This window comes from Vollenhovia emeryi, unplaced genomic scaffold (genome assembly GCF_000949405.1).
Source record: "Vollenhovia emeryi isolate VEMERY1.0 unplaced genomic scaffold, V.emery_V1.0 DF939144.1, whole genome shotgun sequence".
Classification (NCBI taxonomy): domain Eukaryota; kingdom Metazoa; phylum Arthropoda; class Insecta; order Hymenoptera; family Formicidae; genus Vollenhovia; species Vollenhovia emeryi.
The window spans coordinates 1931904-1948719 of record NW_011967222.1 but is presented as its reverse complement, the minus strand read 5'-3'; the positions used below and the strand labels follow the sequence as shown (position 1 = coordinate 1948719).

The window sequence follows — 16816 nt, the reverse complement described above, 5'->3', positions numbered from 1 at the left end:
GCAGGGTGAGATAACCGATACGTGACGGAATGTAAAATAACAGGGCGATTCAGGCCAATCGTTATCTGCGCTCGATAGCGCCGTCTGTCAATAAACGTCACCGATGTAAACCTGCTATGCAGGTGCTCCTTGGTATATACAATCTATTACACGCAATAAAATGTGCTCGACCTAAGAGACGAAAATTAATTCCCTTGGTCGTGTAAAAAGATTTTGCACTTATTTTCTACCGAGACTATATTTTTTTTTCGGTTTCCAGAAACCGAAACATTTCAACGAGATACGCGTGATAAAATGGCGGGAGTAAAAAAATTAGGATGCCAAAATGTGAAAGAAAAAGAGAGAGAATGCAATTTTGCCGGTTTGAGCTAAGAATGGGAGTTCTATTAATAGAAATTGATTTAAAATTCAACGAAATTAATGGAAAATTCAACGAGTAAACATTCACAGGAGCAATTTGCATCTGGCCAACGCGACGATTGCAATAAGTGGGTGATTTATAGTTATCACAGTTTAGAATGTAGATCACACGTGCGATTAGAGCGAACGGCTCGCTGCGCTGCTCGCACGTATTTACACGCGGGTGGCTAATTGCGAATGCGAATATTTTTCTTCAAGCGCCACTTTGCGCGTAGTCGTCATGTACATGGCACGGTCGTCACAAGTGTTTGAATGGTGGGGTGTTTATAAATCAAATTTCTAAATAGCGTAATAAATGCGATTTGCTCTTGTCTCTCATACTGATTGTATGCAGATACGTAGGAAGCGGGTCCGGCGAAAATAACCGCGCCGGGACTAAAGATCAGCACGGTCTAAAGGTCAATTAGGACTAATTAGCGCGGCTGCTCGCGACTGATTGATTTAGTGGACGTGCCGTGAACATTTCTTCAGCTCTCGGCGATCTCTCCGTGCTTGTTTTGTTAGAAGTCTTGCGTTCGACTTCTTTTTCCTCGCGTCACACCTTTGCGTTTCTTAAAGAGATGAAATAATTCAACAAGTCGGGGAAATCAATTTTTTTCAAAACGAGTTGCAACAAGTGTCTAATAAACTTTTGTATTTTATCACGATTTGTATGCTAAAGTTAACCATCTATCAGCTAACTTAATTTTTTTATAAATTTATAATTTGAAAGGATTATAACTGAATCCTAATTTAAAAAATTAGGCTGTCAAAATATGTAAGAAAAAGAGAGAAAGAGAATATACTTTCATGATGTGGTTTTATCGACATATATTTTAAATTACCTTCAGAATTGGTGAACGATTCGTGATATATTCTTCACAAAACAGCTTACTTTCGAAAAACGACTTCTTATTTTGTCTATTTATCTATCTGTGAGAAGTTGAAAAATTTGTCTGTTATATTTCAATTTGTGGAATTCAACTTCTCCTTTCTCCAGATGAAGAAAAACGTTTTCAACCTCTAGCTCCTTCGGAACTGCTTGTCCCACGCTTGTCGATGTCGGACGAGAAAGCGCACTGAGATTGCCACGGATGATTCACAGACAGGTGCTTTAGAAGTTCGTGCCGACGGCACGGAGTAATCATGCGAATGACAAGATAAATAATCATCCGCCCACGTTGCAGATATTGTGTTGGCTAAAGCGCGTTGCGTGTAAAGCGCGTGTGATGTGTGGGACCCCGCTTGAAGGAAAATATTCATATATGTTTTAAGGTATACATATATTTGCACTTTACATACATTTGTGCAAACGAATCGCGAATCTTAACTTCATGCAAACATTATACTGCACGAACGGCAATTTTCTTCAACACAAATTGCGTCCTGACAGAATGGTGTCGTGTATGTACGTGTGAAAAATAATCGGGACGTAAGTCCATTAATCTTTTATAGCGCAAATTCTGTAACTATAAATTTATTGATAACACGTTACGTTTCTTATCAAAGAATACGAAGAAGGAAGAAGATAAAAAACTGACGCAATCCAGATGCACGATGAAGCGATAGCGAATGCTTCTAGATAAATTCGCGAAGGTTCGAATAACACCTTGGAAACTATTAATAAACCGGTAAAGCTTTGGGGATCGCTAGAGCACACAAACAGAATTTTATGAATAGCATCGTCCGGCCAAACACGCTGTATTTTAAATTCGCGATTTCATCAATGCAGGATACGAATGTTCCTCTTACGCGGGGCCGAGGCTCACGGCTTCATTCAACGAATTCGCGGAAAATCTACTTTGCGAAACTGTATTTTCGCATTTCATTCGCACCAACGAAACGTTCTGCAGAATTTGCTTTTTCAATCGACAAGCTTAGATTGCCGGAATCTTTGACAGATGTCGTGAATCATGCAATAATAAGCAGCGATCGCTTTTACTCGCCGTCATTCGTAGCTGCGATATTTTCGACGCAAGAAATAACCGTCTCTCTTACCCTGTTCTTTTTCGGTTCCCCTGCACACGCAGATCCCTTAACGTGACCTAACGTCATATACCCGACACCGTATTACGTTTACACATTCGACACCGTATTACGTAATCCGCTATACTTGCGATACGATTGTATGCGAAAAACTTTTTTATTTTCTACCCAAACGAATGACTGTACGAACGAACTTATTACAGAAGAACTTTTTCATGAATCAAACTTTTCATTCCATCTGGAATGGTCTTTAATTGTACTGAAATTTTCCGTATGGTTCGCGTTTCGAGCGAACTTGGTTTATTAAGCTTCTTTTCGGCGAAAAAGTTGGATCGTTTATGAAATCAAAACGTCAAATCATTACACATTCTGCAACACAATTCTGATTATACACTGGAAAAAAGGCTTGTATAGTATACGTGACGTAAACTGTAGATTTTCAGTACTGGCAGTGAATATCAGAACGCAGTCTTGGTCATAATAATTCAAGCTTGGTTAGGCCCGGTTTTTCATTTTCTGGTTAATTGTTAACCAGAGGTTAGTCGATTCTCTGTCTTAAATAATAACATGGAAAAAGATGGAGAATGAACTAACTTCTGGTTATCAGTTAATCAGAAAATGAAAAATCGGGCCTTAATGTTACCTAGATTCGTGATGAAATAGCAAACGCATAGGTTATTATAACGATATAAATTGGTTAATGTTGAAACATTGCGAAATTTAGTTGGCTCAACTAAATGCCAATTTCCTCTGTCAAAATGTTTATAATTATTACCAAACGTTTTGCTATTATTATTCAATTCAGTAATAATAATCAAAATTTTCAAAAAATGTACTATATGCATCTCACAAGTTTACCTTATAATTTTTTTGTCAGTGCATCGTATTAATTAAATTCTTCTAAAAGGAGCTACGCCGCGTGCAGCCTCAGTTTTGCGACACTGCGCAACTGCGAAAGCACACCGGTTTAACGGTGCGAGACTTTTTGTTATGACTTCATCCCGACCACAAATCAAGGTGACTTATCACGCGCGGTAGAAATCACAGGCAAGAAGGTAAAGATAGGGAAAGAAAGGGAGAGAAGAGGAGGAAACTAGTCACGATTCCACCTCGACGTACTCCTCCGTGCGGTCTGCCTCGGTTTCCTTACGGCGCGCTCGACGAATTCGCCTTATAACCCGTGATTTACAATGGCATTTACGAGGAGTGTCGCTATAAAGTTTCATAAACCCCCTCGCCTCCTGCCCGACAACGTCGGCGAATTTTTCCGGGGGCGACGCGACAGCCCGCGGATTCGAGAAGTTCGCGCCGCGCGCGAGTTTTCAGACGCGCCAGCGCGCCGTCAGTGATAACGATCTTTATCGTCGATAGGAAATAGAACGTGCCAGATACACGTCGATGCGAATCGCCGTGAAATGTCCGCTACGTGAATGTCCTTATCGCCCAGGTATCGCTGTCGAGATTAATCCATTCATTCAAAGGAACGCAGCTCGATGGGTTTCCGCCCCCATTTTCGTTCGGGCTAATCGAGCGACGTGACAAATTGACATCCACATATCTGATTTACATGAAAAGTCGATTCGTCAAATAAGATTTGTCGAGTATTCTGGGAGATAAGGTAAATCGTGAGCAGTCATTGACCACTCAAGGGACACTCATCCCTTTCATTATGATGATTGATAAGCGTTTCAAAACAACGAACGAAAGAATTATTGTCCCGTTCAGTAAGGGACATTTACTGACTCCCTTTATACGATCATTTCCCAGAGAAACGGCCCTTTCTACTGGATTTAAAACGCGTCTCTGGGATTAGGATGAAACGTTCGTGGATATTGCCACTTAACGCTCATTATCGACAAACGCGATCATAAGCGCGGGAGGGTCATATTTATTTCCTGATTTATGGGTACGCACAACACGTGACAAGCGTGAATGTTGTGACGGTGATTAAAACCTCGTTAGGTCGGACGCGCACCAAGCATTCCTGCGGTCCGCACGCGAGATTTAAGGCCCATCTACAGGGTAGGACCCATCCCTGGGGTGCTCGGCGCGGCAGCGGTGGCGGCGGCGATGGCGGCGGCGGCGAAAAGGAACGTGGAGAGATAGAATCAGGCTGCTACATCCTGCGGGATCGCAGCGGGCCCGGGCAGGGCCGGCCCTGCCGCGGTATCTAATCTGGCCACTTTTGGAGCCGCGGGTAGCCGTGTTTTGGCCGGGGATCGTGTTAAGGGGATTTACATTCATTTCGATCCTAATAACCCGATCCCTCGGATCCCGATTTGGAACACGATATCCGTCCTCTCTCGTATACATATACCTTGCCCTCTCTCCTCCACCTTCTCTTGCTTTTTCTTTTCCCCTCTCGCCTCTCACTTCTTTCTTCTTCTCCTCCTCCCCCTCCTCTCTCCGGCTCGGCCGGCGCAACAAGCTCTTAAGTTCAGGGCGTCGAGTGTCTCCCAACTTTCACCCCTTTATGAATAATTTCGCATTCTTACACCGCACTTTGCTCGGGTGCAGCTGATAAAAATATCCGTAACTGAATAGAGCACATTCCTTATCGCACATTTCATATTTCTCGATCGCCCTCACTCTATAATTCTATTGTACGTGCAGTGTATCAGATTCTCCCACAATACACGTGTCGTCCTGCGCGGCTACGTTAGTATGATTTCACAACATATCAATAGCAAAGTACCCTTTCCATCTTCCTTTATTCTTCATCGTACTTGATATTCTCTTTCGACCTGTTCTCACGCGTTCTCCGTCAGGTCTTCCAGTTTCTGGTTTGATACAATTCCTTTGACGTAATCTCGCACGTTCGTGACCGCGAGGGGATATCGATACGGATAGCCGGTCGCTTCGCGGGACAGAAGGAGGAAGCCGCGCGAGAGAGCGATCGAGCAGCGGAGCGAACAGTGGAAGCGACGAGGCGTGCTTTGATTGCGGTGGACGAGGCATCATCACCCGTGGTCGCCTTCGTGGAGTGCCCGAGGAGCCTGTCGACGACGGGCGTGACGTGCCTCGGGGCCAAAATAACACGCCCCTGGTGTCGTCCTCCCCACCCCCCTCCCCGTCCCGCCACGTTCTCGCTCTGCGGGTCCTCCTCGGGCTCTCCCCGCTCTCGTCGCCATCACTCCGTCCGATCCTCCTTCACCTTCTCTCTCCGTGTGGGTAATCTGTTCCCACAGACAAAAGGGCCTCGCGGTCCGTCGACTTCGATCTTCCTTCGCCGCCTCGATTGTCCCTCCTCGCGGTCTTGTCTTCCGCTCAGGTATGTAATAAGGATGTAACATGAGCTCCTCGGGACACGGCGGGACCTCGATCGGTCCCGCGACAGGTTCGAGCCTCCTTGATCGCGCGCGATCCGGCAGGATCGAACGGGCTTTCCAGGAAATTGCGCGGCCGATCACAGCTGTCGAGAGAAAACCAGGAGGATCCTTGATAACTCGATGAGAAATGTTCGTTCGGATGTTCTCTTCGTCAACATGAAGATAACAGAACTCAACGATCAGTGAGCTTGTTACGAGCGCGATCAACATTGCGGGGAAAAAAGTTAGAATTGGATGTTTCTAAGACGTTCGGCTGAATCTGCGTTTCTAGGACGTTCATTCCTGCATAATTTAGTCTGACAAGAAAGTATTATATTATTAGCACGGTACGCTGACGAAGTCCGACCAGGCATTTTACGAACACTCTGCACACCGACATTTCGCTCAGCTCCGACAACATTAAAGAGCTACTTTTTAAAGCTTGCGGCTAATACCCGCCCGAACCTTTTAAATTCTCTTTCGCCTTGTTGTCGCTCTCGTCCTAGATTGTCACTGCGCAGGTAAGCAATAAGGATGTAACCTGATCTGCTAAGAGCGCAGAAACACAAGGATCGTAACCACGACAGGTTGAAAATTCCTTAGCGAGATTGATCGTCACGTCGATCGGCTTCCCGGAAATCGCATGTTGGCAAGGTGACACGTCTGTTACAGGGAAATTAATTCAGATTTTACAAAGAAAAGTAATATTACAAGATTTTTATCAAGAATTTAGATAGTGAGCTATGCACTGTAACTATTATTTTTCGTACGAACGCGCGCCTGATAAGATTTGCTTTGACCAATAGCCTAAATAAAAAGAAGGAAAAACTTAACCACTACAAATTGAATTTTCAATTCACAATCCATCTTCGTCGAGTTAGACTCGAGATATTTGGTTGTTTGACGAACTGCTAAAATAAAGAACGTAGATTCGTACGGCATACAAATGAACAGCTACGAAGCGAAAGAAATTAGAATAAAGATGAAGGAAGGAGAGACGGAGAGAAGCGTGAGATACGTTGTCCCGGCGCAGGGATTGCTCTTCAGTCGTTACTGCTGGGACCATCTAGAGAGCTCGACAAACACTCGATGCACCTCGCACGATTCTTTCTGAAAGCACGACTATCATTGTTGCCGTGTCATCTCTTTGGTCCCGGGCCATTGTCCTTCGTGCACCGATCGCGTCTCATTTCGATAGTCCCTTTAGCCGTCGATTAATCAAGACGAGCGCCGGTCGTACACGAAGAGGAAGAAGAAGAGGTGGGCTGAAAATTTGGACAAAAATTTGCTGGAAGCAAAGAAATGGTAGCCTCGATGTATGGCAATCTTAAAAGTCCATAAAAGGATCTCAAACTGTCCGCGCGCGCACCGCGGAGTCCTCTCACTGTCTGAGAATTTAAATCCTTGGCGATCAGCGGAATTGATAAAAGTACGAACACGACGTCGACCGTGTGGGTGTCACGGGGGTTACCGTCGAGGCGGAAGTGGCTTCCTGGAAGATCAGCTGACGCCTGGGCGGTTCGTTTTGTTGCGCGGTGAATGGAACATTGGGGACCCACTCCCGGGGCCCTCGAATGCGGCCGGTATGCGGACGGCAGGAACGCAGGGAAGGAGGCGGAGGGTGGTGGATCGCGAGAGAGGAGGGGGTAAAGCAACGAGCACGTTAAAACAAGAAGATTGGAATAAAAGGTTGGCCTGGCCGCGGGAAGGTAAAGCCGGAGCGGGCCCGGAGGTGGAGAAGAAACGGAGAAGAAACCGGTGGGGGCGGGGCTCCGTCTGCGGATGCTGGTATGGAGCCCAGTCCTGCTTCGCACACCATCTTCCTTCATCTCGGACCCAACCCCCTTTCGAGACAGCAGTACGTGGCCCATCTTCGGGTTCCTTTGCTCCCGCCGTTTCTTCTACTTTAACGTGCTTCTCCTCTTCATCCTTCTCCATCCTCCACCTCCATCACCTCCTTCTTCTTCTCATCTTCCTTCTGCTCCTTGACCTCCACATCCTCGGGCCAGCGTCTCCAACTGTTCGGCAATACTCCGACGTCGTTTGTCTCGACGTCCCACTCCTTTGTTCTCGGCGATGCCTCGACAATTTCGCGGACGTTATCTGCGATTTAACGAGCCGTAACATGCACCGAGGGCAATTAGTACCATGCCAAACAGGGAAATTAATATTGCTTTAATGTCGCTACGTTGATTATATACCGCGGGATACACGCACGTGAGTAAAGTTGCAGACGCGCGAGAGTTAACACGGGTTTACCCGCACGTTTCAGCGATAAGATACGAAATATGTAAACGAGGTGTAAGCGACATGCGCTTCGTAATTAGTGGCCATCGGGGCCGAGTGATGAAGGAGAGATAAAATAACATCGGGGCAGAACGCGGAGAGAGCATCCTTCACACTACGCGACTCATCATCTCCCATCAACCTGACTGGTTTCTCAGCTACTGGCAGCCCGGGCTCCTCGTAATACCACGTGTATGTGTGCGTGCACGTGCAGTGTGTGTATGCGTTTGTGTAAACCTTTCACTCGCGCTTGTAGGGATTAATTGGATTTTATTTATCTCCGTAAAAACTGAAAATATCGATAAACTTTCATAAATAACAGGCGTATTCGTGTCTCATTGCGCGGCGCGCACTTGTACCATAGGGTCCACCATACGTACAAAAGCAGAATTTGCTACATTGTTGATACCGTTGCTCTCTTTTTCCGATTAGATTGAGGAACCATTATAATAAGTGGCCGAACGATATTCCGAATGACGATGCTCCTTCAAACGATTTCCAGGAAACTTTCATCCTCATACCTCTCACAGAAATTGGGATTGGCCCAATTCCATTAAGGCCCTTTCTGTGAACTAAAGCCGCGGCTTCCCTTTTGCGTTTCACACGAACAGTCGTTTACGGGACGTTCGGCGCGCGTACAAGCACTCGGCTCAACTTTTTTCGATTTCCGCCGCAATTCTTCTCTCCCTCACCTCCCCTCCGCAACCTTCGCGTAACGCTCCTTATCCCTAATGTATTACGGGCTAGGTCATTTTTTACTCGAAATGGATTTTCATAAGACCCGACATTCTCGGCTTTGGCCAGCCGCGCGCACTCCTTCTCACTCCATCATATCCTGTATCTCTTCAAGTCCGCCAAAATATTTGTAAATAGATGTAAAGTCTGGGAGGGGCCCAGGGGGTTCCCTGCTGTGCGAACAAGGCTCCCCATAGCGCACCACGGCCGATATATCTCTCGGGTCCTTCACCATTCTTCCCTCTCTTTATACGAGACTCCTTCGCAGCCTTTTATACCTCTCCCTCCTCCACCTTCTTCTTCTTCCTCGTCTTCTTCTTCTTCTTGACTTCGTCGTCATTCTCATGCTCTATTACCTCGGTTCTCATCGTGTATCGTGCAGCGCGAGGACTAACACACGAAAGCCAAGGGCGCATGAGAAAATGTTCAAGGATCGATTTTTGATCATAATCTTTGTATCGAGGATATGTATTCGATATTTTTAGTGACAGGTGAAATCGGAATGCATATTCCTGCACACGCTAGCGTCCCGCCTTTATAATCTGCTGGACAATATCTTTACGTCGAGAAGCAGCCCCTAGAAAATCCAAATTGTCTTATTCCAATCAGCATAACGTGATCGACTCATGTTACATCGACTTTTCCAAGCGAGGCATGACGATGATCCTCCGCCTTCACGCGCCGGAAGTAATATAACGAGTCGGTCGAGAATTAGCCGTGATACAGCTAAACCAGCAGCGGCGCGTCTTGCACATTTCGGCGTATCGCACACAAGGGAATTGGGAGCCGCCTATTGAGCGAATTCGGATATATACTCCGTTCACAGGGGTTCACTCGAACCTCTGGGACTTTAATGGAAATTCATCTGACAGCCGACGGGCGTGCAATTCACTCGTAGCAATCGCGTGCACGTGGCGTGAAGGTTTCCACCGGCGAGGATCCCGAGGCTCGTGAGCGCGAGGAAATAAAAAGGAGGCGAGAAGAGGAGGAGAAGGAAAGGTGGGACTGGTCCCCCGACGAGAGGCCGTCGTCTGCACTCAATAGGGGCTAATTGCCGCAAGGAAAGCTGCAAATTCGTGGACATTGTTAGCTCCGTTCCGTTCTCGGTTAGTGTCGAACGGGTCTCATTGTGGCCGCGCGGATCGCGAGCTGCTTCGTGTCCGAGGCGTACCGTCGGGTTGCGCACCGCCATTGAAATACCACGAGAATGAAAGGGGTGAGATAGGCAGGCCGGCGGAGTGTGTAAAATTCGTCGCGGCCGCAGCGCGTTCTCGCGCGATCGACGGGCACCTCACGGCGCGCGGACTCTGGACGACGGCTTCTGGCTCCCTTCGTCTCCTCCCCACTCCGTTGCCAAAGTCGATTGTACCTTCCCGAAAATTACCTTCTTCCGCGCACTCGGCTGGGAATAAAAAGTGCAAAGGGAGCCCCCTCGGCAACTCGGGGGAGAGGACCCGCTCGATTTACACCGAGCGCGTTCACGCACAAGCCGGGGCCTGTCTGTGTTCTGATCAGTCATCCGCATGATACAGCCCTGCGTGGGCGATTGCCCTCCGAGAATCGATTTGAACACGGGCCTCGGACGCCTCGAATGCCCTTCGACAATGCCGCGGCTCCGGTCAATGGGGACTCCCTTGCGTTTGGCTTCTCGCGCCCTCGATACGCCGCGTTCCGGATTAAGCCCGGGTTTACACGGGTCCCGTGCGCTATTGGGCCCCTGTCTCACTGAGTCGACTATCCATGCTTCGTTACGAGAGCGCGTACCCTATTGACTCACCGGAGCACCGCCTGCCATCGTCGTCGACGTCGAGGTAGACAATAGGGTGGAAAGAGAGAGAAGTGATTCCAGGGGAGAAGGGAGGAAGCGGCGCGGCGTGACCGAATGATCCTCGACATCGGCCGTATTTATATTCCTGTTTGCCCGCTGATTCGCCACGGATCTGAGCCCGTTAAAGTCTCTTAAAGATCCAGGACCAACCTCATAACCGGTCAAAAATACGCATTCGTTTTCCTAAACGGCGATTCACGCGACGGAGAGCGATCGCTCTGTACCTGACGCCACTGGTCACGACACAAGGTCCCCCTTTTTTCGCGCGCACCATGAAATCGACTGAATTCTCCGGGCTCGGACCGAGCCGTGCTGTGCTGGACCGTCCCGCGCGATGTTTTCAAATGTGACGGAAATCGTATTAAGCGGAACTAACCGGAAAAGTGGGCTGCGATGAAGCCTCGCTGAGACTCCAGGCTCTAATCTTAAATTTCCAAATACCTAATCCGAATTCTAAATAACACCAAAAATAGTTTTCCCAAAGCGAGCTGGGAGAAATATACGTGTAAATACGGTCTGAGTCAACATTTTAAATCCCTCAAAATACATTTCCACCTGTCAGAGTGCGTGTAAACTATATAATCGTTTCTGAAAACAAACTTGAAGAATATAAATGATAGAAAAATTCCCTGACGCCCTTCTTACTACCTGGACGAGACAAATATCCAAGTGTTAAATTTTCAGAATTAGGTCGCGGTCACGTAAATCTGAAAAAGTCGTAATTTTAACTGTCCGTTCGCTGGTTAGACTTATCGTAGTCTGTCGATCTGTTGCCAATAATTGTCCCGTGCAATGTTACAGAGGTGCAAGGAGAAACTCAACACTTTGGCGATCTCGGTGATGAACCAATGGCCCGGAGTGAAGCTGCGGGTGACCGAGGCCTGGGATGAGGAGGGCCACCACGCGACAGATTCCCTGCACTACGAGGGACGGGCCGTCGATGTTACGACGAGCGACCGCGATCGCTCCAAGTACGGGATGCTGGCGAGGCTCGCGGTTGAGGCTGGCTTCGACTGGGTCTATTACGAGTCCAGGTCGCACATACATTGCTCCGTCAAGTCTGGTTAGTAGTTACCGTCGTTTCAGGACGTGGTACCGAATAAACCCGAGGAGGTGTACGAATCGCGATCGAATCGCTGTCGGATCGTCTTGAATCGCGCCGGAGAAAGCGAGTGCATTAAAAGCGGCCGATTCGCGGACCGCATGTGGATTTTAATTGCGGCCATTTCGCGTTAATACCCGCGTAAACGCCGCGTCAATAAAGATGAGCGTATAAACTACCGGACAGTAGTTGTAATGATGCCGTTTAATGCAATAAAGATGCCGGAGTCGGTGCAGTTGTGTAATAACGTCGTTTAATGCAACGGGGGTACTAAAGTCGCGCTGTTGTCAAGTCGCGAGTGACAAAGTGACTTGGCGCCTTGAGTGCACATATCATTTATATAGCGGCATAAAATCGTCTAACATTATTGATATTGTTGTAATCTGACTAGGATCACTTGAAGATACGAAGCGAGTTGATTTTCATTACGAAACATCTGATTAGCTAAAATATATAGTTAAGTGAATATCGTGTCGTCTACTTCTCTTTTAGTGAAAATTGGCGCCACTAACTTGTACATTGTTGTAAAGATACCTGTTTTACCGACTCCTTCCTCCGCTCACGCAGTTTAACTTTAATCTCGGCTCAACTTACTTTATATCCTTTTCCAGTTTTACTAATTAGAAAAAGATGAGAAGTAATTTAAGCCGAGAGTAAAGTTAATCCGCATTGGCAGAGGTAGGGCATTGGAGTTGCTTATGCGATACGGCAATATTAGAAACGTACGGGAGTGCTCGCGAATTCAAATTAATTCCAATTAGTTCTATCAAATTTAATTTGAGCGTGGATAATCGATTAATTAAATAACTCGAATGTTTCCGCTCAAAATATCTCGGATACTTTCACTTGGGAAATTTTATTGAGGTTTTCCAAAGTAATCCGTCACTTTTAGGTCTAATTCGAAACGATTCGAACTGAATGCCAAATGTACAAATTTTCTCGAAATATCTCAAATGACACGCAACACTACTAGTCTCGCCAGTCGCCTTCTCAATGAAGAACGATTCCGCAGAAAATTACCAATTTCAAGTGGATTGCGTAACTAATTTATAACACGCTCCACATCATGCATGCTAAGTATTGAGATATGAGAGGAATTCCTGAATACGCCAAAAGATGGCCCCTGCAGTATATTTGTATAGCACTCCTAAGTTAACGTTTTCAAAATCGCGATCTTTCTTGCATTTTGAGAATTACTCCGTGGAGGGAAGTGATTCTTAATTACGAGAAAATCCTGTCGCGCATCTACTTTCTCTTTCGAGCCAGCAGGTAAATACCTGCACGAGAGCAATCAGCGATTCGTGCTCGTTCCAGGCCGCGGCTGGGTCTCGAATTTCAAAATAAATGCCGATAAATCAAGGCGTGCCTGTCGGTCCGAATTAAAACCGAGCATAGAAATTGGCGCGAAACCGATACGAGTCGATGCCGAGGGGAACGAAAAGGGGGGAAACAATGAGGTGGAGGGGAACTGAAGTGTGCAACAAAAAGTGCGAACGCGATCCACGCGCGTTTAACGCTTCGCCAATTTTCACTGTAATCACGTTAATTAATCGACAGGCGTTTGCGAGCACGCTTAACGAATGACGACACTTACATCCTCTTTGTATCGTAATCCTGACAGTTTTGTTTTCATAATGCGCTCCAGAAAGATCGCATTAAAGGAGATTCTGATTGTTGAAAATTATATGATATTTATAAAATCCCTTTATACATCCGCATGCGTAGTTTTATCGCGGTCGTGAAATAAGATTTTTATAACGCCTTGCTTAGCTCTGTCGCGCGCGTAATCAGAGTTTAAGAATACAAACAATATCTTTTACCATATACTGTGTATATTTTTGCTTTCATTTCTTTCTCTCTTTTCCAAACAGACCATTCATCTACGTTTAAAAACCGTTTAGTCGACACGGTTTTCATGACGTATGGAGCTTATAAAAATGCATACAAAAAGTGCGTTTTATATGTCATGAAAACGTATTAAACCGTCGACATATCTCGTACAAAAACGGTATCGTAAACTAGTAGAAAAAAAAGTTGAAATAGATATTATAAAACGGTTTTTATAACATTTCTTAAATGGTTTGAAAAAGGATGTTAAATTTTGCATGTTTATTCTTCCAATTTACGCGTTTAAAATTGACTTTAACGTTCATTAAACGGACTTTCAACAAAACTGTGTTGAACAGCAACTTACTTGGAAATTGTTTCGCTGACATATCTCTCTATCGATCTATCTTTCGGTTTCAGAATCGTCTTCAGCGGGCAAGTCCGGCGGCTGCTTTCCCGGGAAGAGTCTGGTCCGAACGGAGGACGGCAGCACGAAGAGGCTGGACGAGGTGCATCTCGGCGAGCGTATCGCCGCTCTTGACTCCCGTGGCGACGTCGTGTACAGCGAGGTGATCGCCTTCCTGGACCGTTCTCCATCCGAGAGGAGACAGTTCATCCGCCTGACGACCAAGTCCGGTCGAGTGCTCACGTTAACGCCAGCGCATCTGGTGCCGGTGGAGGGTCGGTCGTCGGTGTTTGCCGCCAGCGTGCAACCCGGCGACCGCATCCTCGTGGGTGACACCGACGCGGCGAGCGCGGCGAACGAGGTGGACAATCGTTTGCGATGGGACAGCGTCGTAGAAACGAAACTGGTCCTCGAGGAGGGAGTCTACGCCCCGCTCACGATGGAAGGTACCCTCCTCGTAGACAATGTCGTCGCGTCTTGCTACGCCGTGGTCAACAGTCAGTCGGTGGCGCATTACTCCTTCCTGCCTCTGAGGATCTGGCACAGCATAAGATCCTTTTTCCTGCAAAGGCTGGACGATCCGCAACACCTCGAGGCGAGACATAGCAATACTTCCGCAACAGAGCCGACGACAGGAGGAGAGCAGGACGGCGTCCACTGGTACGCGTCGATGCTCTATTCGTTCTCCTCTTACGTGCTACCGTCGAAGATGCTCTACAACTGAGTTCTCCGATAAGAACAATGCACCTCGTGCTCCGAGCGAAGTGTCGAGTGAATCATCGAGGACAAGCTCGAGTGTTGGGCGCAAAGTTCTGAAGACTATTCGGAGCCACGAAACAATGTTGATTAATCATCGAGACGTCGTCCTGTCTCTCGGGACTTTCTTTTTTATGAATCGTTGTCGTGGATTCCGGTTACACACATGCCGTTGCAGACAGTTAACGTATGTTATATGATCGCGGGGTCTCTGTTGTAACAAAATGCGTGTATTTAATGCGTGGAACAAAAGACGTCGTCGTAAGCGAAAGACATAAGTTGGCCAGTGACCTACCAGTGTTCACCGAATGACGTGTAGTATATTAGATCCTAGAACAATAGAAAAATAGAAAATGGAAAGCAGTTTTTTTTATAGGAACAATTGGGATTGTTCTCTTTATGTTTTAAATTTGTGTACACAATATACTGGCATACAGATATTTCTTCTTTATTCTTTTAGTGTTTGCGAATCGTGTGCGTCTTGTCCGGTATACTTGTTTCTGAGATGTCAAAGAGAATTTGCCTTTGCGTCGCGGAAAAAGTGTGTAAGATAATTATCGACTGTTCTAATGTAATATTATTCCAAACAATCTTCATGTACGTTCTGCGAGAAAGCGTCTATATTTAATTAATTGTTGAAATCATAATTAATTTAAAGGAACGAAGTCTGTTTTCCCTCCTTTCTCTAACGAAAAGGGGGGTGTAGTCTACTTTTCTTTTCATTCTACATTGCTTGTATCCTATATATAATTTAATATTGTTTTTTTCGAAATTGTAATTGTAGGTAATTATAGGCCTACTCAATTTTAATTGCACTTTCTTTCTTTCGAAATATAGTCGGCACAGATTTCGGCTTTGAAGAGAAATGAAAGAAACAATGTGCAAAGAAGATGCGGCTAAAAAAAGTACATAAACCGTATATATTTATTGTCATTATCGATTGTCACAGCAACTATCGAGTGTACCGCTGTATAATAATGTTAAATCGCGTTGTTCTCGCCGTGTCATATTTTTAACGATAGTCAATTATAATCAACATGTTAACAAAAGTGAATTAATTATTTTAATAATATAAGAATTATTTTTCATTAGGAAACATAACTTAAATTATCATCGAAATATTATATATAATTATATATATATTATATAATTTTATGTATATTCTATTATACATATATTATAATTATTTCAATAATATTATTTGTATATTATAGCACACAAACAAATTATAAATTATGTATATATACCCCTTCCAAAAAATTAAATTACATCTTTAACGAAAGTAAATTATCGTGTCCTGTTATTTCCGTACGGCAAATTAATTAACCAAGTTAAGACATTTAAGCAAAGAAAGATATAATTCATTCAAAGATATAATATAATTCATTATTCTTTCTTGTATACAGTACAGAAAAATTCTTTTATTATGGAAAAATATTAAGCGTTCAAGTATATTAAGTCTTCTATTAATTATATTTAAAAGAATAATTATTTTTTTCTCCCTCATAATTTTTCTTCCTCTCTCTCTCTCGTTTCCGAAATTTATTTAATTAAAAAGTTCTATGGAAGCAACTTCATTTCTATGCCGTATGTATTTACCAATAAATCGAAACAAAATGTAAATTAATTTCATTAATATGAAAAATATCTTTGATATTTCTTTGTTCTCTAAAAGATTTTGTAATGTTTAATGCCTGAATTTTTCGAGCGGTTAATTTATATTAAAGAAATTAATCTTATTTTGCATATAATCGTAGGAAACAATTATAATCTAGCAATCACTCGCGATGACGGATGAGACAATAGCCGGAACAGAGGATGAGCTTGCAAATGTAAGGTTAAAAAGATAAACGATTCTAACACTCGTTTTCTCTCTCTCTCTCTCTCGTTCTCTTAATCTTTTTTAATATAAAATATAAAAATGTAACATGCTACACCCCAGGTTTATTTCAAGGTTATTTTATTGCAGCAGCCCGGTGTGGCAATTTCGCATTTGCAAGAACTCGAAAAAAGTTTTCTCGAAGTTGTCGCTGACGGAAGTGTCGCCGAAGTACGGTTATTCTTGGAGGAACACCCGGGTTTCAATGTAAACGTCATAAACTTTCAAGTAAGTACATAAATTGTGAATAATACAATTCTGAAGGAGCACGAGATATTGATGCGATAAGAAAGATATGGGTCAC

At 44.9% G+C, this 16816-nt stretch overlaps 1 protein-coding gene across 1 annotated transcript in view; it reads left to right on the top strand.

Moving 5' to 3' along the window:
• Window positions 1-15807, top strand: part of LOC105566577 (sonic hedgehog protein A) — a 42370-nt gene extending 26563 nt beyond the window's left edge. The window contains exons 2-3 of the mRNA XM_012020692.1: window positions 11344-11605; window positions 13892-15807. Coding sequence (XP_011876082.1) covers window positions 11344-11605; window positions 13892-14601 — 972 coding nt within the window. The 3' untranslated portion in view covers window positions 14602-15807. The remainder of the gene's footprint in view (window positions 1-11343; window positions 11606-13891) is intronic.
• The last annotated feature ends 1009 nt before the right edge of the window (window positions 15808-16816 follow it).